Source organism: Podarcis bocagei (genome assembly GCF_964188305.1).
Source record: "Podarcis bocagei genome assembly, chromosome: 13".
Lineage (NCBI taxonomy): Eukaryota > Metazoa > Chordata > Lepidosauria > Squamata > Lacertidae > Podarcis > Podarcis bocagei.
The window spans coordinates 39,792,510-39,816,761 of record NC_138138.1 but is presented as its reverse complement, the minus strand read 5'-3'; the positions used below and the strand labels follow the sequence as shown (position 1 = coordinate 39,816,761).

At 48.4% G+C, this 24,252-nt stretch overlaps 1 protein-coding gene and 1 long non-coding RNA gene across 7 annotated transcripts in view; one reads left to right on the top strand and one right to left on the bottom strand.

Moving 5' to 3' along the window:
• LOC308572430 overlaps positions 1 to 24,252 on the top strand; it is a 33,430-nt gene that overhangs the window by 3,891 nt on the left and 5,287 nt on the right. For 3 of the 5 annotated variants that reach the window (XR_014001754.1, XR_014001755.1, XR_014001756.1), the window contains 2 exons: positions 12,588 to 12,682; positions 18,053 to 18,175. This is a non-coding gene — a long non-coding RNA (uncharacterized lncRNA). Of the gene's footprint in view, positions 1 to 12,587; positions 12,683 to 18,052; positions 18,176 to 21,171; positions 21,597 to 24,252 lie in introns of all 5 variants that reach the window. The other 2 variants (XR_014001757.1, XR_014001758.1) reach the window with 2 other exon arrangements.
• Positions 496 to 23,683, bottom strand: LOC308572398 (sacsin-like). Of its 2 annotated transcripts, XM_081168384.1 has the most exons (8): positions 22,623 to 23,683; positions 19,066 to 19,096; positions 16,746 to 16,833; positions 16,096 to 16,207; positions 14,997 to 15,143; positions 13,148 to 14,582; positions 12,566 to 12,654; positions 496 to 11,556 (listed from the first exon to the last, which is right to left on the bottom strand). In XM_081168384.1, the coding sequence occupies exons 2-8, from the start codon at positions 19,086 to 19,088 to the stop codon at positions 755 to 757; spliced, it is 12,696 nt and encodes a 4,231-aa protein (XP_081024510.1). In that variant the 5' UTR covers positions 19,089 to 19,096; positions 22,623 to 23,683; the 3' UTR covers positions 496 to 754. The 2 variants fall into 2 exon arrangements, with proteins under 2 accessions (XP_081024510.1, XP_081024509.1); XM_081168383.1 differs by lacking the exon at positions 22,623 to 23,683 and having other exon boundaries at positions 19,066 to 19,695.

Sequence of the window (24,252 nt, the reverse complement as noted above, 5' to 3'; positions counted from 1 at the left end):
TTATTTTTACTTTTTAAGGTTGAATTTTCATTGTATTTTGTACTATGTTGGTTTTGAGTAGTGTAGCCTTGTGTACTTAGGGTTTTGTTTTTACAAAGTGGGGTAGGAATTCATTAATAAAAGTAAATAGTGGTTGTGTTAAGTGATGATTCCATATTGATATTTAAATTGAGCCCTGAAAAGGTACTGCATTTTACAAATGCAGTTTCTGACCCCTGCAGAACCTTGGCTCCTGCAGCTAATTGGAAGCTGCGGAAGTCGCATCAGACGTTCGGGTTCCAAATAATGTTTGCAAACCGGAACACTCACTACTGGGTTTGTGGCGTTCAGGAGCTGAAACGTTAGACTTGCAAGGTGTTTGGGATCCAAGGTATGACTGTCCTGAGCTGCACTGACCAACGGTCTGACTCTGTATACAGCAGCTTCCTACTGGGGGGGGTGTCATTGGTTCCCCATCTCTGCCACAGCTTGTACAATGTAAGCATATAACTTAGCTTCTTTATTTCTTAACAAAGCAACTTTATTTTTTCTGTATATCAGAAGACAGGTAACACTGTTCAAGAATGGTTATCTAGTCCTGTTTTCTCACATGATACAGTGTTAGTGAGTTAGGAATTGTTTGAAGAGACATCAATTTTCTAAGCAGGCCCCGCTCCCATTTTATAATATTTGATCCCCAAATGTTTCAGCTACAAGAATGCCCATGTTTATATATTGTCAGTCAAGACTTTAAACAATAAAATCCTCACAACTCTCATTCTAGGCCAATCCACTTCTTCACCACGCTTAGGATATCTCCAGCTAAAAGCAGCACCTCCTTCTCCTTGCATCTAAGGAAAGCTTCATTGGGAATGGTGGGTGAATTGTGGTAGCTGGGATACTGCGTTCTCTTGTCATCCACGCCATGCTGCCGGAGTTCCTCAATCTGATCAGGCAGCTTTTCCAACTCCTGTCCATAAGAAGCTACTTTACTAGCCAGCATTGGAAGAGTCAGATTCCTGTCAAAGCGACCTCCCTGGTAGTATTCAGCTGCTGTCAGGGCTTTCTCCACTGCCCGGTAAGTCTTGTAAAGCAGCCATTCAGTGCTACCCTGACCAGCACTACTGGCTGCCGCCTTCAGATCACACTTGGCTTGCCTTAGCCAGCGCCTGGCCTCCTCCAAGCAGTGAAGTTTTGATTGATCCTTTGAATACTTTGGCCGTCTCTGATGGAAGGACCAGAAGTTGTAGTTGCAGTGGCCTCCTCCTCCACCACCACCACCCCATCCTCCTCCACCCCCACCCCATCTTTGCCTGGTGAATTCTGTACGCCTCTCTTGATGCTGATGAGCTTGCTGGTCCCATTCACCCCAAAATTCAGAGCTCCTCTTGTAGGAACCTCTACTTTTGGGTCCCCCTCTGGAGCCACTGGGCGTTCTATTGTTCTCCATCTCCTTGATCTTGTCTTTAAGGTATTTGAAAATTTCATTGGCAGAATCCTCTTGACCTATGTTTTTATCTGGGTGGTAGCACAGATAGAGTCTTCTTAAAGCCTTCCTCCTCTCATCCTCTGACAAGCTCCAAATTTCAGCCAAGCAGGCATCCACTTCTTTCTTTATCTCACTCAGTGGCCTCTCGTACCAATTGCCGCTTGTAAGTGGTCTTGCAGTACTGCTAGCACCAGGGGAGCCTTCTGCCAAGACCACAGCTTTACTCAGGTCAGATGCAGAGTTATTCCTCCGGAAATGGTAAAGGTCATAGGCACTGACTTCTGCATGCTGCCCTCCTCCCAAGTCAACAAGGTATGTGTGTACTTGGCCAGTACCGCTCTGCCGTGGCCCAAGGGCTTCAAGGACCACAGCGTAGAGATAATGCTCTCTGGGCTTGGAAGAATCCAGGTAACCCACGTAATCTTCTGGCAGAAAGGTGTGGAGGATGCTCATGTCCAGGCTGTCATACCATTCCTCAGGGATGTCCTCTCCAGGAGGAGGCAGGATATAGGCATTTAGGTTTGCTGGCAGCTGCAAGGGCACTTTGTTTTTCTCTAGCACCTCAGCAATTCCCTTAGGCCTTTGGCAAATCAGAATCTGCCCAAGGACCATCAGGGCCCACGGGCTAAATCTTTGTCCTAAAAGCCTATTCAGTTCTGTGGCTAAATTGCCAGAGAACTCCACAGCCCACTGTGCACCTTTGCTCTCCTGGTGTGCAAGGTAAAGCTGCAGTTTGCCATCTGGCATTGTTGCAGCATACACTGTCTTGGCACACTGGGTTCCTTCCACACTCTGCGAATTGTGCACCATGGTTGTGTACACTTTTTCACAACAAACCACTTCTAGCCGCTCTGGTGAGAAGCATCCTTCAAACATGCATTCCACTTCCTCTACTTTTGTCCCACCCTGCCATTTAAGCAGTGCAACCAGAGCATGCTGGAACTCGCAAGACATGAGTAGTTCTTGTAGCCAGTTTTGGAACTCACAGTGTTCCCCATAGGTACAGAGTTTCAGAGAGGACTCTTCCAGCTGCTCTTCAGTGATATCTAACAAGTTCTTGGGGCGCAAGGCTTCAGGCAGCTGATGCAGAAGCCTCTGCTGCTTATACTTGTCGTAAGGTAGCTCACATATTGAGAGATCTATCAGAAAGCGAAATTTGCACTGCAAGCCCTGGGGTTCCTGGCCAGACTTGTAAAAACTAAAGATGAGGCTGTTTGATGGATATAGCTTCCCATCAGCACAAGGCAGATGCAGTTCTTTCAGCTCTGAGAAATCCATTTGATCCTTTGCTTCATCTAAGAGCTGGAAGAGGAACTGAGTGGCCCTGAGCACTGTTTTGGTGAGGTTGGCATGCAGTTTAGCCTGCCTTACAGTCTCTGCATGAATTCTGGCCAGAACACTGGCATAGTGATGGATGCTTGCCTCATCTTCCACTCCCAATTTCTCCAGGACATCCATATAGACAGCTAGCTTTGGTGGTAGCTTGTAAAGATACGGCCGGAAGTCCTTTGGGTATTTTAATGAGACCACCACATTCTGGGCCTCTGCTACCTCACCGTCATCCACTAGTATCACAGGGAATCCCTTTAAGCAGGCAGTCTCTAACTTTTGCTGTTGCGACAAATAGCCATAAGCTGACTTTAGGACATCCTCTCGAGTTTTCCTAGCTTTTGGAGTGTCACATGGTGCCTGGCATACGTTTCTTAGATTCTCCAAGACTAAATGGGCTGGCAAGGTGCGCAGCACTCCCAGTTGTTTTAGGATGGTTTCTTTATTTTCCCCAACATATTCAACAGAAGGCAGAATGACCGCTGAAGTCCACACCAGGTCTGCTTTCACAGTTAACAAGGAACCTTGGGGTGCCACAGGAGTATTACACGGCACGTATGGCGAGTGAAGGCAGCACAGATCTTCAGAGATCTTCTTTGGCAATAGGAAACGGATCTTGGACACTGTTTCCAGGAAGGCCTCTGAGAAGTTTTCACTGGAAAGTAAGTAGCTCCAGAGTGCTCTCCTTTTATCAAGATCATGGGCACCATCCTTCTGTTCTCCAGCCCTCAATGCTTCTTTTGCAATTTGGGTAGCCAACACTAGAAAGTATTCCTCAGAGATCTCTTGCTGCAAGCCCACATCAAGTAAGAACTCTTTCAACTCCCATATATTCTCTGGCCACACTGCGTCATAGAATTTGCGTGGCACGAACAGAGAATCCATTCTCAACTCCTTGAAACACATTTTCTCCTCATAAAAGTAGGACACAGGACGCATCACACCTTGCTTGTCCCGGATGAAGGCAAAAGACTGGAATGTTGTCACCACTGTCTTTTTCTCGGCCTGATATTCCTCAGGATAATGCCTCTTGATAAGGAGGAGTAATCTCACAGCCTCCAGTACACGAGCTTCAGGGAGATGGGGCAGCCGAGGCAAAAGCTGCTTTACAAACTGCTGCAAATCGTTCATTACACCAATATTCAAGCTCTTACTGAGATGTCGGTTCAGCAAGCTATCACTCAGCAGGACAGTCTTCTCATCTACCTCATAAAGCTCCTGGAATTTCTTGGTTTCCTTTGGAATCTTTGATTCCAAGATGTAGATATTCCCGTACAAAGCCAACGAAACGTGCTTCCCTTGGTGTGTTTTAAACACAGGCAAGGATTTCAACTTGCTTAGCAATCCATGGTCATTCTTCAGCGTCTCCAGTTGGCTGCTTAGGAACCGCAACAGTGCTTCAAAGTCCCACCCTTTGAGTGCATCCCAACACAGGTCATGATGAGCTGCCAGTTGTTCGAGCACTACTGTAGGATTCTCAATCTGCAACACACATGGCAGAATGCAATGTGCAGCGAGCTTTGGAGGCAAAAGAGAGGAGTCCAACTTGGAAAAGCCCAGTTTGCGGAGAATTTCAGTAACAGGGCCTGCTTGACCAGGCATTATCGTGTTGAGGGACTCAAGGGGAACCAAGAACTTAGTGCAGCCACAACACACAGGGAGCATGGCACAACCTTTGAAGAGGGAAACTAGCTCCGCAAACATCTTTTTCATCGTGTCTGAATTCGCAGTCATGCAGATCTGTTTCTCAAAGAAAGCCCACAATTCACGGAGCCATTCCTGGCCTTTATCAGTACTGACCCTGTTGTCCAAAGACAGCATCTCCTTAACGAAGGCCACAGAATCAGAGAGTGTAAAATCCTTTAGGAACCCCATCTTTACTAACAGCTGCCTGGCCTTTCTATCAATTTGGCAGGCAAAGAAACAGTCCTGATGGTGTGGGAAAAGATAGTGCACACTGCTATGGTATGGAGGACACTGCTGAGTGAAGCACCTCAGCATGTTATCTTGGGTCACCAGCAAAGGGAGACCTTCCAGGCAGCTTTTGTCATCAGGAAGAAGCTTACTGAGGCAGAACTCGAGGAGAGCAGAACAGTGACAGCTATTCTTCACAGGTGTCAGATGAAGTGGGCAGGGCAGGAGAAAGTTGGGCAGGTTCTTGAGGAAGCAGCAGAGGGAAGGAGAATCGAGGGTTAGGATATCAACTCCTGCCTTGACAAAATGGTTGCGTACCAATTGCAAATGTTGGAAGGCAGGGACAAAATTCATGCCCAGACTCTGAAGAGTAAGCTCAAGAACCTCACTTATCTCAGACAGCAGGAAATAGGGATCACTGGTTGGGTGGCCCAGTCTGGGTGCACTCCAGTGCACACTCACTTCTTCCATCTTAAATCCATACTTGAAATTAATCTCCTTCTGGTACACAGGGACCAAGGGAAGCTGCTCCATGTATGCCAGTTCATACACACGGGTCACAAGCTGTTGCCATGCTGGGGGGACATCCTTTGTCACAAATGGGAAATACTGCAAATAGTTTGATTCCAGCCACTTCTCACATGCAGTCAGGGAGTGGAACTGCAGTGGTGTATCATTCAGCGCCTGGCGCAGCTCATAAAGCAAGTGGCAGTACAATGGGGCAATGAGACACTGCAGCAGCAAGTTATTCCAGGACGTATTGGCACCACCTTCACCATCATCCTTCCGTAAGCCACGGCGAGCAGAGTCCACAGCAAAGTTCCCATTGATGTGGATGGGAAGGCCTGTTTCTTCCAGAAGCGGCAGTGTGCAGAAGGCCCTACCAGGTGGCCGTCCGTCAAAACAAGCTGCCACACCCCCACACGCCAAGTCCATGTTTTGCACGGTATTGTCACTCTCAAGCCCAATCTGCCTACCTACCAGCCAGTTGCTGGAAACTTTGGAGATACTACTCTTCACCTTCATTCTGTAGAAGACTCTCATTGGCTCGCCATCATCCATTCCACCTGCTGCAGCAGCCTGTTGGAGATGCTTCTGGTATTCCAGTCTTTCAGACTCACCACCTTCAGCCTCTACCCGCAGCACCTCCTTCGGTGTCCCTCCCCTCTCACTTATTATAGAGAAGACCACGCAGCGAACGTGGTTGAGGAACATCACAAGGCTGTCGGCTTCTTCAATAAGAGCCACCACAATTTTCTTCATGTCTTGCTCGGACACAGAGCTCTGGCAGATACGGGATGAGGCTGCACCATCAGGAGTACGTAAGGGTAACCGGAAAACTGTGCCTTGTTCCAAGTTAAACACATCAGGTAAAAAGGTATTATAAACATCACGGATGGTGTCTTTGACTTCTTTAGCAAGGTTGTACATTGCACCAGGTGAGATCTCATCAGAACCAGGGACATAGCGCAACAGGGGGTCAAAGACACACAGAGCACTGTCTCCCGTCACAAAGGCAGGGCAGTCAGTCAGGTGATAAACTGTATTGAAACCTAGTCCATATTTGCCAGTAGCATCTCTCCTCCCACCTTTGCCACCAGAGCCCAAGCGCTGGATCCCTTCTATGTCACACATCTGGAAGGTGCGGTCATTGTAGATGCAAAGTGCCGGGCCTTGAAGTTCATTCCACTCCTTGCTGAAGACGCGATCAGTCGGGTGCTGTCGCCGATCCCAGACAAAGTGGACAAGATTTGCACCAGCATCGTCTGCATTCTGCAACAGCTCCTTGAGCACATCCTTTGAAGAGGAGTAGTCACCGAGGATGTTGGCCAGCCGGGTGCAGATTTCTTCCTTGGCTCCAAAATCTGTGGCCCAGGAAGAGAGACCCTGAATCTGCTGGCGTGACAAGACACGTCCTTTTGTGGTCTGAATTCCACAGCGCATAGCAATTTCTCGTGGGATCATGGCATGGCAGAGCAGGGTCCCTTTCTCATGCGGAAGCCATGGCGTGTCATCAAAGAGGAGCTTGGGCAATGGATGAAGAACTTTGTGTTTGTCTGGGAAAAATACACTCTGGGCTTCATAAGGACTCAACTGTTGACCCTCTGGCAGGGCCTCGGCCAGCCCTACAGTGATCAACCTGACAACTAGGTCCAGATGCCCTTTGGAAAGAGACTGTCCAGCTCTCTTCTTGGCCAAAGTCTGCAACACAGTGGCATAGTCCTTCACTTTGAAAGTCTTGGGCAACCCAACACACTCCCACAGCATCTTTTGCTTCTGGTACTCCTGAGGCAGCTGGAAGAGGTATGGAGCAGCATCAAACAACAGGCAATGGGCCACACTGCACACTGACACAAAGCCAGTGTCCATGAAAACAAAGGGGAATGTCCTTGCCCTTTGGGACACCTCCACCTTGGACAGAGGGTTCATCTGCACTATTTCATTCAGGAAAGCATAGCAGATTTGTGCTATGCTTCCCAGCTCCATTCTGGACAGGGCATTGGAACTACGTGATGCTTCCTCCAGTTGCATCAGCACTGTAGATATTGGTGGCTGACGATCCAGTCCTAGGAATTCCTTTAGCTCCATGGAGAGCTTCAAGCCTTTACCAAGGGCTGTCTTGTCCAGGACAGGCTCAGTCAAGCCTACCAGGGGGCGCAGCTTATGGTAGTAAACCTCTTTGGGGCAGCAGAGTTTGCGTTGGTTAGCAGGTAGTACTGCTGGCAAGAAGGGAATGTCTCTGAAAGTAACCTGGGTAGTGTTGCTGTAGCTTTCCTGCAGGTGGTCCTCAAGGAGCTCTAGGATGCAGCGGGCACGCTGGCAGGCCTTGACTGGGTCATGACTCCACAAGGCTGCCACAGTTCTGGCTCGGGCTATCAGTTCCTCCATTTCTACACAATCTTTGGCCATGCCAAGATGCTCCAAGCGCAACAGCCTCTCTGGTTCCAGAAACCCTGTGCCCGTGGGGAAACGGCCATCTTCAGGAGCGTAGAGAGGTGCAGCGCAGCCCCTTGGGTGTACAAGTTCTTTAATGTTTCTCAGCAAACTATTGGGGACAGTTGGAATGCAAGGCCAGGATGTCAAGATCTTATTCACGCCAGCATCATTCATATCCAGAGCACGAAGAATGAGGACATCGCGATCAGGCACTGCCAGCTGAGCAAGATTGGGCAAAACAAGCTCACAGAGGAATCGCGCCCAATTGTAGGTGTTTGGCAACAGGACGTCCTCCTGGATGCAATCTCTGAAGTTCATCTTCACCCAATCTGGAACTGACACCGCCATCTTTGGCTCTGGCAAAAGTAAGGAGAAGACCCTGAAAGCTATAGGTTCCAGATGCTCCTGACAGGTACTGTCAGAATTGAGGATACAGGCATCCCGGGCTGGGCACCATCGCTGTCCATCAGAAAAGAGAACTGGCTGTTCCCCATCAACACCATTGACTAAGGCTTGGTAGAAGGCCTTGACTGTTTCACTGAATGGGTGCTTGGCACTGCGCACGTCAGGCCAGAAAGCATGGTACTCATAGTCCTCCAGCAATCCTTCCTCGTACATGTCCCGGAGCAGGGACAGTGCTCCAAGCCAGGCACCCAGCACGGAATCCCGTAAGAGCGCCTTGTTCCATTTCCCCTTCTCAGTAGCTTCCCAGAGTCCTTTGCGATTACTCTGCACAGCAAAGACTGCCGTGAGATGCAACGGGAGTCCAGTTTCAATAGGAAGAGGTAGAAAGCAGAAGGCACGGCCCTTAAAACCATCTACATCTGGAACCCATTTTCCAGCAGCAGTGGCGGGGCGGAGGGGCAAAGCAACGCTAGCAACAGGAGGCGAGAAATGGACGTCCTTCTCTTTTCCCTGTTCGAAGACCTGAAGGGCTTCTCCTTGAGCAGAGCAGGAGTGCAGCAGGTAATGGCTGGTGACCACACTCAACTTCCATGTTGCTGTCAACTGCACAATAGTGGACGTACCCATCCTGACAAGTGCTTTCCTGTTCACTGTGGCTAATGGCTGGGTGGTTTCTGGGGAACTGGAACCATGAGGAAGGTGGGTCAGTGACACCTCCTGCACTTTTCTCAGGAAGATCAGCAGGTACTTGTACATCTCCCGGAAACCAATTTGCAAGGATTTGATTCGACTGGGTCCAAACGGATCACAGCAGATCTGAGAGTCCTCTGCCTCCACCTCAGTGCGGAAGGGCAGGCGGAGGAGCGTGCCTTGGTAATCATCTCCAGGTTGACAGCCAAAGATTCCTCTGAACGGTCGAAATTGTTCAGGAAATCCAGCGGCGACTTTTCGGTTCAATGTGAGACGCATGCCTGGTTGGCCTGAATTACGGATATGCTTCCGAAGGTGGGTGATGTTTGGGTCAAAGATGAGCATGGTGTGGCCACTGAGAAGAGAGGGCACATCAGTGATGTGGTAGACAGTGCAGAAGCCCAGCCCAAAGCGACCAATCTTGTCATCCTGCCGTTCCTTGGTAGCTGCACCTAGACGGATGATGTTGGAGAAATCTGTCTCGGTGAAGAACGCATCATTCTGGGCCCAAAGTGCGGGGCCCTGGCAGGCAGCCATGCCCGGGTCCAGGAGTCCTTCAGTGGTACCGTTATGCTCACGGAGATCGACTAGGAAGTGGCAAGTTTGGGCGCCAGCATCCTCAGCATTTTGCAGCAGTTCCAGGAACACATCTGCATCCTGGCTGTATTCACGAAGGATGTTACGGATCCGGAGGGTGATTGGCTCCGAAGGACCCCACGCCTGAGCCTCCAACACTTCCAAGCCTGAAAACCGTGTGCTTAGCATTTCCACACCATGGAAGGTAGCAGTGGCAGAGGAAACAGATTCATGCACCAAAGTAGGTGGGTCGCCATCCAGCTCAGCAAGGTGCGCCCGATCCATGTCACAGTACAGCACAGAACTGGCCGGGGGTAGAACAAAACCGGACAGTCCTTGAATCCGCACAGGCACTGGCATTTCCCTTTCTCCATGGTAGCCACGAGCGCACAGCCAGTCCAGGACAGCTATCACGAGGAGCAGTTCAGCATGCATGCCGCCTTGTGGTCGGGCATTGATTTGATCTGCCAACTTCTGCATTGCTTGGCACACTTCCTCCTCTTTTGGTAACTTATGGACCCCCCATGCTGCAAACAGCTGGCTGTAACCTTGGAAGTCCAGAGGCACTCGTGACATCAGGGCTGTAAGGTCTAAGCCATCAGGGTAGGCCAGCACCACATCTGCAGCCAATGAGAAGCCAGTCCCATTCCACACCACAGGTCCCACAGGTGGCTTCTGGAAGTCCCTCAGGTGCTGTTGCATGTGCCGATAGATGCTGTGCAGCTTTGTAGTTAACACAAAGGCCTCCTCAGGGTGACATCCCTGTGCCAAGGCAGCTAGATTCTCCATCACTTTCTCTGGTGGAGGAGAGTTCTCCAGACCCAGTTCTTTTGCAGCTTCTGGCCGAAAAGCATTAGTCAGTCCCATGACCAGCCCGACAAGAGCAGCGTACCTCTCCGAGCAAAGCAATTCAGGTGCCAAGAAATCTCCAGCTGCCGCCAATGTGGAAGCGTTGGTGGCAGGCACCCAAGGCAGGGACCGCAGCCGCTTCAGCTCCTGTGAGGAGAAGCGTGAGAGTAGAGGAGTCTCATTGCAGACCCGGATGAGTGCCTGTGATTTGGCACTGGCATCTGCAGCCTCTTGCAGTTGACCAACTTCCTCTGCAGCCATCAGTGCATCTGCTGGACAGACAGCACTGAGATCAGATTTCAGGCCCAGAACACGAAGGGTTCGCAGTGCTGCTGGCTCTCGGAAGGGCCCTGTAGGGAAGTGGCAAGGTCTCAATAAATCCTGCAAAGTGCGATTCTCTGGATCATAGAGGTCACTGGGCCTGCCCAACCTTCCTGATCCGCAATCCAGGAATGGCAGCTCACGACACAAAGTTTGCAGCTCTCGGCTCTGGCTGAAGAGGGAGTCCCCATTGTGCAGCACCCACAGCATGAGCCGCTTGGCTTCCTGTGCCCAACTGGCATATGCCCCCTTCGTCATCGCCTTGATGCACAGCAGGCACAGATCCGGCGTCCCCAGGAGCTTCTGCCCGATTAGCAAGAGCAGGTGGCGTTCAGCTTCATTCTGACACAACAGCACAGGCTCTGGAGTTAGCAGATCCGAGGGCACTGGTGGAACCAGGTTCTTCTCTAAAGCCAGGTGGTGCTGGGCTGGCACCAAGCCAGACCTGGTGGGTGGAAGGAGGGAGGGCATTTTGAAGAAGAGCGGCAACTCAGTTAGGACTTCGGCTTCTTTGGGGGAAAGCGACGCAGCTGTGGAGAAAAAAGCACTCAGGCTCTTGATCTGGCAGGTGGGCAGAGATGCAACGCGACCAGCTACAGATACCACCCCTAAATGGGCAAAGACCTGCAAGACACTCCCAGGCGTGGGTTCTAGGACGTACTCTCTCAGCTGGCGGTGGCACCATTCTGGCTGCCAGCTCCGGACCACAGTGCATCCCAGTCTCTCCAGAATGCCAGCCACTTCGTCCGGCAGACAACACCCCTCATGGCTCTGGAACAGCAGAGTAGGCTGAGGCAGCAGCCGTGCCAATTGGATTCCACTGTGGGAGTTCTGTAGAGGAGTCAGTGGTATCAGGGGGCATCCCTTGAAGGGTGCCAGGGAGGGAGCATGGCGACTCAGGAAACTCCAGAAAGCAGAAAGCCACTCAAGCGGGGGCTGTTTTGGGTACTCCTTTGGGCACCAAGATACAGGAGCAGGGTTGCTGCTGACCCAGTCCTTAGGGAGAGATCCACGAAGGTTCTGCTCAATGACATTTTGATCCATGGAAACAAAGTTCCTGAATAACCCTGAATATGAGAGAGAGAGAGAGAGAGAGAGAGAGAGAGAGAGAGAAATCAGCAACCACCATTTGTGTGCACTTGCATTTCCTGTTGGGAGCAAAGTGGTTATGTATACACGACTTCTATGCCCAGCACTGAAAACTACTTTGGATGCAACTGAACTCCAATATGTATAGGTCTGTGAATGATTTGGTATCACAATGATGCTAGAGCACTGCTGAAGCAAAGTGAGCCTGAAACTGATCAGCGTACCAAAAACCAGCGTGTTGTAGTGATTACAGCAGGCAGATGCAAACTGTGGCCCATCAGATATTGCTGAACTACAACTCCCATCATCCCAGGCCATTGGCCATGATTAAGGGAGCTGGTGAAAGTTGTAGTTCGTCAACATCGAGAGGGCCAAATGTTGCCTGCCCCTGGATTAGAAAATAAGACTAAGGCAAAGGGGGACAACCTTCAGCCCTTGCTCTAATTTAATGCAGGTGGTGGAGGATGACGACCCAACAGAGAATGATGGAAGGGTGGCAGAATCCACTGCAAGCGATCAGATCAGACCTTTGACAAGAGTGATCCATCTCTACTGGTGGCTGGGGGGAAATGTTCCCCAACCCTGTGCTTAAGGGTTCAAATGCCCAAACTAGCTGTGAAGTTAGTTTACTTGGAGACAGCCACTCTACTGCTATTTGGTGTCACGCTCACTATCTTTCCACCTAATCTATTTTACAGTGTTGCTGGGAGGAGAAAATGGCGCCTGTGTGTAAAAAGCATGTGTTTGTACATGGTAGAACATTTACACTGGTGGCAGCCAGCCTGGTGCCCTGTGGATGCTGTGGATTACCATCCCCATAAACTCTGACCATTGGGCCATGCTGGCTGAGGCTGAAGGAAGTTGAAGTCAAGCATGGCCAGTGAAAATAGGAGTTGTAGTCTAACAGCATCTTAAGAACACCAGGGTGGGGAACCCATAAAACACCAGAAGCTGATCATGGTGCACCCAGGAAACTGAAAGTCTCACCCTTTTCTGCAATTGTTTGCAGATGCTTCAGCAGCTCAGGGTTTAGATCCTTGGGCAAGAACCGGTGAGCCAGGCCAGGCAACAGGATCCTGCAAAATTGGCAGAAAGAAACCACAGGTCAGTTAGGAAGGACAAAGGCAGGGTGACAAAGAAAAGGGATGTACTATGGAACAAGCACCCAGTTAATGCCACTGGTTTATTTATGGGGCTAACCATTTTAGGGAATCAAAGAAATGCAGCATGGGCCTCTTTCCTGTAGGGCAGTATTTCTCAGAGTGAAAACTGGGTCTCAAAGAAGTGCAGGCTGGCGCTAGGGGAGACACTGAGCCGAACTATGCATATGAAAAAAGTGCATAAAGGCCTCTGTCTCTTGGTTTGGTGCAATGTCTGAAATGAGCCATAGTGAAGACATTTGTGAACCGCCTTGCAAGGTGTGTATGTGTGCATGTGCACATGCGTGCATTAACCATTATGCAAGTCCATTAATTGGAACATCTAATAGGGAGAGGACATTTAACTGTGTTAGGGCGAAAAGGACAATGTCGGTTTACCCTGGGGATCATATGTGGTAAGACTGCTCACCTGGGGAAGTTGTGGTTCTCGAGGAAGACCGTCTCTCCAGAATCTCCAAAGCAGGTAAAGTTTCCATTGGCTGTCGGCAGCAGCGGCAGATTCTTCAGCTCCTGGTAACACCCATCTCCAACCAAGTACTCCAACAGCAACTGTTTCTCTGTCAAGGATATCCCATGCCACACACTGGTAGTCCGTCGCAGGGTCTCCCTGACAAACTTCGGTGTGGCCTCTTGCACCGCTGCCCTGCCTTTGGCACCCCACACCAAAGCTCGGCGCACATGGAGAGGAGCAGCAGCAAGTGGTGATCCTGTCAAAATGAGGGCCTTCTCCAGGGCCTTCTCTACTGGTTTACCACTCACTACCTCTGGCAAGATCACGGCTTTGCAGGGGTGGAGCAAACGAGGTTCCCCATCCCCGACTCGTACCAAGAGTTTCATGTCCATCAGTGTCTGGCATATCTGAACCACTAAAGGCTTGTATCGGAGTTGTTGGCTTTGGTCTGGGTCTGGCCACGCCCCATATGGGTTGTCCGGACAGGTAGATGCTAGCAGTACCATTTGGCAATAAGCAACAGGCAACATCTCCTCCATAAGCAAGTGGTTCCAACGACCATCGGCTCCCCTCGCCTGGGACCCCTCTTCAGACCACTGCACGTGTCTTCGGTCATCTGTCAGCTGGAAAGGGGCACTGATGTGCAGTGGCAATCCAGTGGTGTTTTCCTCTGTGGCCGGGAGTGGCAGGACGCAGCTGAGGCGTCCCATGCACTTGTCTTGCAAACAGTAAGCCAAGGACAACACAGGCTTAGAGCAGACCTTCACTGCGAGATCCCACAGTTCTGGGAAGGCATCCTTTTTCGCTTCAGCAGACAACACAAGCCAGTTGCACTTGCTGGCCTGTCCAGTCCCAGTGCCACATAGAGTAAGTGTTTTGATGTCGACACCCATGTCCAGTTTAGTGCCCATAGCATCATCAACAAGGTTTGCCTTTCCACTACTGCATTCTGCAACTTCCAGCACACCTTGGCTCATGCCCAACCCATTAAATGGGCGAGTGGTGGCCTCAGCTTTCAGCAGCTCAGAGATGGCACCATCGGACTCAATGAGACCCAACGTCAGTTTCTTGATGTTCCTGAGGAACAGCAAACTAATGGGGGCATCATTCACAAACGAGAGCAGCAGTTTCTGCACCCGTTCTGGACTGTAGAGATTTTCTGAGATCTTCGATGGACTCTGTCGTAGCGGGAAGCGAAACAGGGTGCCTGGAAAGCGGCCCTCCGCAGTTGGGCAAGGCTGGCCCAGAGACTTCAGTGCTGCCCAGAATGGTTGGAACTGGTCGGATGCCTCTTCCCATTCACTCACCTCCCAGAGCTGACCCCCGTCATGTAATGCCATCTGCTGTGGGTCCAGCACCCCCAAACATTCATCAGAAAGTATAGATGGGAAATCTAAACAGAGTGAAGGGAAGGAATTCAGCCATTAAAATGTGGTTGCCCCAGACTTGGTTCCTTTCCCCCCTTCATGCTATTTCAATTAATCTTTATCTCTCTCAATTTCCCCCATCTCAATGATGGCATTAGGCATATTTCGCTGGGGAGAGCATTCTACAAATGGGGAGCCACTGTTGAGAAAGCCCATTCTCCCATTCCCTCCCCCTCAGAAGAAGTACACAGACAAAGGTCTCTGAGGATGATTGCAGGTTCCAGGTATGGCGATGTGAGGAGAGAGAGGTGGTCCCTGAGGTCTTGGGGTCCTGAGCTGTCTTCTAGGCCTTTTCCCTATAATTCTTATGCCTTCCTCCCAAAGACATCTTGTTTTGAAGACTGACTATCTCCCAAATTGAGCCAGGCAGAACTTCTCACCTGTGATATGGTAAACTGAATTGAAGCCCAAGCCAAAGCGTCCAACTGTAGAAGGGTCATCCTCCTTGTGACTGATGCCTGGACTCTGGATCCCTTCCCAGTCAGCCTCAGAGAATAGACCGTTGTTATAGGCAAGAAGCGCAGGGCCTGAAAAAGAGAAATGTGGTCATGCAATTTTTACTTAAGTGCCTTGATGATGGTTTGATTCACAGTGTCACTCCCAAGCCAAATTTGACATGGCACAATGTCTGAATTGCAAACTAGGGTTTGTGATCGGCCAGCAAACAAAAACAGAAATCATGATTGAATGTTTTGTGGCACGAGATCCTGTCTAATGTAGCAAACCGTGGTAACAGCCACCTCCAGAGGCTGTGGCACCAGAGAAATGGGAGCAGGCTAATAAACCTGATTGCTATCAGAAGCAGACCAGGTCCTATAAACAAGGGCTGGAGAGCCCTGCCACCATCCCTGACCATTGGCTATAATCACTGGGACTGATGGGAGTTGGAGTTGACCTATAATTGGAGAGCCACAGCCCCCCCCCATCTCTTTTCTAGACTAAGATTTCTGCAAACCATGATGTGATACTGGAATAGAGCCAATATATTGAACATACTGGAGGCGAACTCTCAGGTACCCACATCATTTGTTTAAAGCACATTTATACGACTTTAACAGTCATTGTGAGAGCATATAAGGCCAGTGTTTTCCATCTATCCCAAAATGGATATTGTAGCACAGAAATGAGAATGTGGGGAACTACTGTACAGTGGCCAGCCATATTTCCCTCCCACAAGGCACCTGGAAGGACACTACATCATGGCAACTTTCCTTGGATGCATTGTGGGACGAAACGGCCCCAAAGTAGAGGAAGTTCACTGCTGCCTTCCCAGGCACAAAGAATCATTCTGGTCAAAATAAGAAGAACTTAGAGAAGCCTTGGCTACTGACTGCTAAGAAGGAAGCCTTTGACCCTTGAAAGCATCCCTGAAAAATTATTATGAATTTCATCCAGCCAACTTCCTCCCTATAGGAGACATTGTGATTTCTCTGCTGGGCCCCCCAGAGCACCCACCATTGGGAGGTGTCTAATCCATACCTTGGGTGCTTGCCAGCCCCTCTGAGAAAAGGCTCTGGGTTCCAAAACTCCGTGCATCATAGAGCAAGATCACCTCTTCAGCCCCCGCATCATCTGCATTTTGGATCAGCTCCTTCAAGAAGAAGAAGAGAATGAGAGTAGGAACAAAGGCCAGGGGTCAACAGAAACAGACTGTGGAAATTGCTACATGGATGCCAGTCCCACATTCCATAAACTGCTAGACATATACAGGGGTTGTCAATATCACCCCTTTCAAACTTTACCTATTTAGAAAAGTGAGGACAAGCCATCTCCTTGCTGCTGTGTCTGTCCCGCATCTGTAAAGGCTGGGAGACCTGGCAGGCTTCTTTGCTGCAAATCTGCACCTTCTTTAATATTGCACTAGAACTGGCCATTCTGATGTTTTTGGCATCCTTCTTTGGTACCCCTGCACCCAGCCACTCCCACAAGCTTTGGGCCTGCGCTTCAGAACAGCTTCCTGCTCTAAACTTGCAGTCTTCTCTTCCCAAAAAATCCGGGTGTTTGGCTGCCTCCTCTCTGTGAACACGCAAGTTGTTCGAGCCCTACTTAAAATGCAATCCATGTGAAATGCCTTTGCTCTCAAAAACGGCAACTGCGAAAAGCCCAGACCCAGTGCTTAAAAAACTTACTTTTAAGATCTGACCCCCATCTGGGTACTTGCGGAGGATACCCTGCAAGTATTTGAGGACAGGAGGTGATTTTTGTCGAAAGCCCTTCCTGAAAGAAAGGCAGACGGTTACAGTAGTTAGAGTCTATGAATAGAAACAGAGAGACTTCAGTCTAAACAGGACCAGGCTGTGGGGTGGGGTGGTGCACGTGGGCAACCTTGACCTCACTGCCGACCTGCCCAACCCTTGCACTGCCCAAGTAAACTGTAGCAATGGTGTAGCTACAGTAACCGGGGTGGAGGAAGGGGGGCCGGTGGGGGCGGTCCACCCCGGGTGTCATCACTGAGGGGGTTGATGTTCGGCACACTGCCCGCCCACGACTCCCAAGCATATCCCAAGCCATCAGGGGAAGGGGCAGAGCTGCGCCGCCTTGCCAGCGGCCTTCCCCCCTTCGTTTTGACAGCTCGAAGGAGGCTTGGGAGTTGCGGGTGAGCAGCTCGCTATTGCCCCCCCGCCTCCTTTGGGGGGGAGCCTCTCCTGAGCTGTCAAAAGGAAGAGCGAAGGGAGGAAGGCTGCTGGCAAAGCGGTGTGGCTCCCTCCCTGCCCCCACCCTGCCCAGGAAGCAACCTGCTATGGGTGGCTTGCTTTGCCCCCCTAGGTGTCTCGCCCCCTGGGACACTCGCCCTGCCCCCTGGGTGCACAACATGTGCGCAGCTCCTGGTGCCGCAGCAGCTAGCTCCACCTCTGTGAGAGCCACATTCCCAGTCGTGTGTGTAGCCACCAAATAATACTAGCATACACAGGTGCACATGCATATACAGAGAGAGACAGAGAGATGTATTAACATGCACAGCAACTGGGGTTGAAAAAAGCCTTCTAACTTTTAGCAAACCTAATTGCCAGGAGAGAGAGAGAGAGAGAGAGAGAGAGAGAGAGAGAGAGATATTCCTGGAAATCTCAGCTGAGAAGAGAGATGGGTTAACCCTTCCCTCTCCAACTGCACTCTTCCCGAAGACCATCCCTCTCATACAACCATTACGGCAAAAGAAGACTTCTTTGAAAATACATTGTGGAGGGTTTATAAGTGGGGAGAGAAAAGGATTAATCACGCTTCTGGACCCAGCTGCAAACCCACCACCCTAAAAACAACACAACCCAATTGAGCTTGGGGAAAAGCTTACTATTGGCTACAATAGAAGGCCTTTGCAACCTTAAGTTTAGCAGGGGTGAGAAACACTATAAACAGAATAAGGAGGCAACTGGTCCATGGTCCAAAGGTTCCTAACTCCTAGTTTAGATCCTCCCTCTGCTGTTGGGTCTGTGTGCAGGTTTCCCTCCTGAGTGACACTGCATTGTTGTGGCATCTGCCTGGACAATTTAGTATTCAAAGGACCCTGGGCTGCCACTACTGACCCAGCTTGGCTATTGGATCCTACTGGCCAGCAAAAACTGTAAGTGAACTTCTTGTTCCAGGTAAGCCTTGTTCAAGGCTTGTCTCCCTGACATCTCAAGTATTATTATTATTATTATACAGTGGTACCTCGGGTTAAGTACTTAATTCGTTCCAGAGGTCCATTCTTAACCTGAAACTGTTCTTAACCTGAAGCACCACTTTAGCTAATGGGGCCTCCTGCTGGTGCTGCGCTGCCAGAGCACAATTTCTGTTCTCATCCTGAAGCAAAGTTCTTAACCCGAGGTACTATTTCTGGGTTAGCAGAGTCTGTAACCTGAAGTGTATGTAACCTGAAGCATATGTAACCCGAGGTACCACTGTCAAAGTGTATGTAACCTGAAGCATATGTAACCCGAGGTACCCAGAGGTCTGTAGCCTTTTGTTCCTAACTTGCTTCTTCATCCTGCCTCATTTAACTTTTGGTTCTCACGACAAGCTCTCACCACAGTCTCCTGCCCACAGCCTAACCCTCAGAGCCACAGAGCTCACTGGGTGACCTTGGGCCAGTTCTTCACACACTCGGTCTAGCTCTGAGCTCCTTGGAGGAAGAGTCAGCAATGTTTTAAGCAAGGTGTTATCAGATCCCAGATAGTTTTGGTTCTAACTAAACATCAGAAAGAACTCTGGTGGTAAGAGCTGTTTGACATTGGAACAGTCTCCCTCGGGAGATGGTGGACTCTCCTTCCTTGGAGGTTTTTAATCAGAGTTGGATGGCCACCTGTCATGGATGCCTTAGCTGAGATCCCTGCATGGCAGGGGGTTGGACTAGATGACCCTTTAGGTCCCTTTCAACTCTACAGTTCTATGATCAGCACATCCAGCACAGTCTCACTAGCATTTTTTTGTCCATGAGAAATCCCATGGATACACACGCACTGCATTTCTCACCTCTTCTTCTGCCCCTGAGACATGGTGATACCTGCAAAAGTGAGGAGAAAAATGCAGAATGAGGAAAAAACTGAGTGTATAATCTCACCAATCCAATTTGCACATTGGTCCCCACTGAACAAAAAAAGAGCTCATAAACTATTGTTCCTTCTGTAAATGGACATTTTTTAACAAAACAGACAAGAGGAATCACTTACCATGATGTTACAAACACTCCCCCCCCCAACTCATCTCTCATCAAAGGGATTTTGGAACAATAGAAAACCCTGCCAGGCTGCAGTTTGTTATGTGTGCTGGAAACTGTAGCTTATGTGAGGAAGAAACTACAGTTCCCAGGATTCTTTGGGGAAAACCAGGTGCTTTAAATGTATGGTAAGGATGTGACTTCTGTTACCAAAGGCAAAAGCAAACAGTCCAAGCCTGCCACAAGCAGTGTGGCATCTTTCTCTGTCATCTGCTTCCAATCTAAAACACGTTTACTAAATTATTATTACTGTAACTTATAAAATTTGTAGGCCGCTCTGTACCTGCAGGTCTCAGGGCAGTTCACAGGATAAAATCACAATATAAAAACACAAAGTACATAATCAAAATCAAAACAAAACCCAATAACCCCTCACAACACAATTTAAAATTAAGTCCTTTTAAGCCATTGGGACCAACTCCCTTTAGAGTAAGCTTACTTAAGATTGACTGTGATCTGTAATGTGCTTTTGTTTTCAACAGACTGTGCAACAATTTCATGAGGTGGACAGGAAAGGTTGCTGATATTTATTTAAACCACTATTTTGCCAGATATACATTTAAGCCACTATTATACCATTTTAACAGTCGTGGCTTCCCCCAAAGATTCCTGGAAACTGTAGTTGGTTAAGGGTGCTGAGGGTTGTTAGGAACCTCTAATTCCCTTCACAGGAGGACAATTGCCAGAGTTCTCTGGGAAGAGGGGTTTATTGTTAAATTTGAGATTTGTAGCTCTGTGAAGGGAACAGGGGTCTCCTAACAACTCTCAGCACCTTATCAAGTTCCTTGAACTCTTGCCAACTCCCAGTTCTTGTCCTGTGTCAGTTCATCTTTTATTCATTTTCTTATGCAGGCATACAACCTTTTTACTATTTATTATAGTTATTGTTTATTAAATTAAAACCTTTGACACCAAAAGCATTCCAAAGATTACAAAATAAAATGAACCTACAAATAAACTAGACAGTGTATACAAAGAATCAAGCCTGCACTGTTCTTTTCCTGAGAGTATGTTGCCTTTGAACAAATAAAAGTTACATAATCCAGATATTTCTAAAGACCAGTGGCATAGGTTTCACACCACCTTTCTTGTGTACATAATAAAAGGCCACCAAAAATGTCTCTCTTTTTTACCCTAGGTTAAATGTACCCTTATCAATACGTCAATTAACATGATTTCCCATGCTCTGTTGTTGTACTATTTTGCTGTGTTTCAACTCTTGTAAGTCCCCCCCCCTCCAAATCTCGTCACTGAGATTCTTGGAGCCCCACCAAGAACTTGTTTATGTAAGCTTTTCTGATTTCCCCCTGTAATAACAGATCCAGTTCAGGTGCTTTGGGGATCCCTTCCCTGCCCCCCCCCCCGACAATTACTGCTGAGGTTTCATTAAAAATCTTTCCCCAAAATTTGGTAACATACTTACAATCCCACCACATATAAGATCCAACTCCCCAACATACCCTCCAACAAAACTTTCTAATTTTTTTTTAATTGTTACAACCTAAAAGGTGTTAAAAATCACTTCTGCATATTTTAAAGTGATGTTTCCCTAAATTATACTGAAGTATTATTGTATGGGAACTTTCCTCCCAAGGCTTTCCACTGTTCACCTCCTAATATTCCTGTCTTTTCTCATGTTTCTCAGTCCAGCTGCATTTTGCTTAACCTAGTAGCGTGGACCCTACTAATAATTTATCAAATATCCCTGCATCATTTCAAACTACAGACCCAACTGTAAACTTGTTCAGCACCTAATTTTAAGGGGAGCACTTTGGAAGAATGGATCACAAACACGTAAGGGGGAGAGACACATCCCCTGGTCATCACAGGCCACTGAGGTTATTTGGTTCACTCCTTTTCAGCCATCAAGACAGCCAAACACACAATAAACAACACATTTACAGAGCCAGAACACAATGGAAGCACATGATCCGTTACAACTATTGCAGAAGCATCATTTCCGGAGAAATTTTTGTGTTTCCTACCAAGGGTTGATAAGAGAGGATGTGCTCTGACTGAAACCTTTTTTTCAGCCCAAAGTCCACATTCTGGGCATCACATGCCTGTGGTGGGCATGGCAAGAAGCAAAAAGTGGACAGAGAAATGGGTGTGCCTCTTACCCTCATCAAGAAGGAAACATCCCAGCAAACTCAACGCTAGAGTTTTCTAGATGGACACAAACTTGTATATCTATGCAAACAAAAGGCATTATCAAAAATGTTCAAGGACACCTTCCAAGCCGTCCAAAAACAATGGAGGAGGATGGAGAGCCCAGATGGTGTCTGGGGTGAGTGTCAAGAAAGCAAAGGGGAGGGGTTTACATTTGTAGATTCCCAACTACAGTTTTATAGGAATTGCTTGGGTACCAGAACAGTGGTGCTGCTCACTTGCCACCTCACATTCTTCAGCCTTTCTTTTAATTGCTATATGCAGGGAAACAAAATTCATTCAAGTGACAAGGCCTTCCCTGATTATCACTGCATCCAGACAGTAGGGAAAGTTTCGCCTTTTGAATGCCTGCCAGCCAGGCCAACTAGACGCAGGAGTCAAAATAAAAAAATTCCTTCCAGTAGCACCTTAAAGACCAACTAAGTTAGTTCTTGGTATGAGCTTTCGTGTGCATGCACACTTCTTCAGGAGAACACGGCTACCTATCTGTAACTAGACACAGGAGGTTCCCCAGAATGCAAAACGGTGGTAATTTCACGCAGTACCATTTAGAATACAGCCATATTTGTATTTCTACTGCATAGTCACACTATAAGCCAAGTCTACACTAGGAGAATGAGGTCTAAGAGCCCAGCACTGCACCATTTTAGTCGACAAGGCTAAACGTCAAGGCAAGTCGACGTTTTAACTTTCCCTCCCAAGTTTTATAAAAAGAAAAGGCAAGTTCCCTGCAAGTAGAAATTAGAGCGATAGGAACAAGGCCGAGCTATATATTTTTCTCCCCCGCCTGAAGTATTAGCTTTTTGCTTCTGCGGGGAATTTGCTAGGTGAGGAAAACCTCAAAAGCGATGGCTCGCAGAGGCCAATCTCTCAGCCTAGCCTACTTCCCAGGGCTGCTGGGAGGATAAAATGCGAACGAGGCACTGAAATAAGTATTATGACAGGCACCTTGCGCTCTTTGGAGGAAAGGTGGGCTAGAAGTGTCTGTTATTAACTAAGCAAATATGTTTAGGATCAGAGCATTTCGCTGTTTCCAGAGACGCTCGTACTTCTTCTAAGCCTGTTTAAACCCCGTTACTCCTCCCAAGGAGCCCAGGAATCCTGTTGAATCGGTCCCCATCACCTGCGGTCTGTTATTACTCACCGCGTCTCTTGGAAGATGCAGGTGCGAAGATCCCCGCGCAGCTTCCCGGCCGACGATGACTAAAGAGCAAAATAGGTCCGCCGCCCTACCTCGCCTCAAGGCGGAGGGCGGGGGAAGCAGCGACTGCTGCGCTTTAAAGATACCAGTCGCTTTCGATTCCGGCGAAATGGAAACCGAAAGCGATTTCGCTCCGTTTGGGAAAGAGGCGCGGAATGTCTCGGAGCTGAGGAGTGGGGCGGGCACTTTTAGAGGGGGATGTGGGGCAAAGACGGTGGGCATTCAGTCCCAAAGGCGGAGAGGTGGAAGAGTCGGTATCTGATACACTATAGAAGGGAGTGGCCAAGATCGAGCCCATCCAGAGACAGCTGTAGTTGGCAGGATTCCTGTCTTGCAAGGGGGTTGGGCTAGATGACCCTTTGGGGTCCCTTCCGACTTTTCGATTCTAGGATCCAGTTACGGCTGGCTCCAGAGAGACAGATATGGAAATGCCTCCCCTGCTGCCTCAGCGAAAGTGCGTAGTAACTATAGCGGCAGCTCTCACAAGGAAGTCCCACTGAATTCAACAGAGCTTACTGCCAGACAAGCTGGTGTTAGGATTGTAGCCCGAGTCTTTGGGTTACTTTGGCACATATGGTGCATTGAAATCGTATGCCGCCTTCTACAAAGAATCCTGGGAACCATAGTTTGTAAGAGGTGCTGGAAATTGTAGCTCAGGAGGAGGAAAAATACAGTTCCCAGGATTAGGGGACGCAATAACTATTAAAAGTGGTGTAAAGCTGTCTGCAGTAGGGTGGATTTTGAGGTCCCTACCAACTCTTAATACTGATTCTCACGTACCCCTGTTCTCTTCCAAAGAAGCACAACCAACCCATTGGGTTTGATACTCGCTATCATAGCAGATAATATGAGGCGTACTGATGCCTTTTCTGTTTGGATCTGTATTTCACTTGTTTATTTCTGTTGTGCCATTTGAGTTGGTCGATAGATGTTTGGATGCATGTCTGAAAATCAATGGAGATGATTGGGTGTACATCTGAAAATCAATAAAGATGATTTGAAAATAGTACAACCAAAGATAATGTGAGGCATACCATTAACATTACTGAATATCTGGAGTGTAAAAACGAAATACCCGCGGCGCTAATTTTTATAGATGCCGAAAAGGCATTTGATAACGTTTCTTGGAAGTTCCTATTGAAGAGCATGGAGAAAGCAGGGCTAGAAGGCGAGTTCATGGATGGAATAAAAGCAATATATTCGAATCAATCTGCAAAATTGATTATAAATAATAACCTAACAAACTCCTTTAAAATTGAAAAAGGAACAAGACAGGGATGCCCTCTATCCCCGCTTTTATTTATTATGGCATTAGAGATAATCACAAATAAAATAAGAGTAACACCAGAGATCCGAGGGATCAAAATAGGAACAAAAGAATTCAAATTAAAAGCGTATGCGGATGACTTAATGTTATCTCTGGAAAACCCGCAAAAAAGTGTTGGTAAAGCTTTGGAGATGCTAGAAGAATTCGGCAAGCTATCTGGTTTCAAATTAAATAAATCAAAGACAAAAATGTTGACCAAGAATGTGGGAAAGGAGGAAAGCGAAAAACTGGAAATGCAGTATGGAA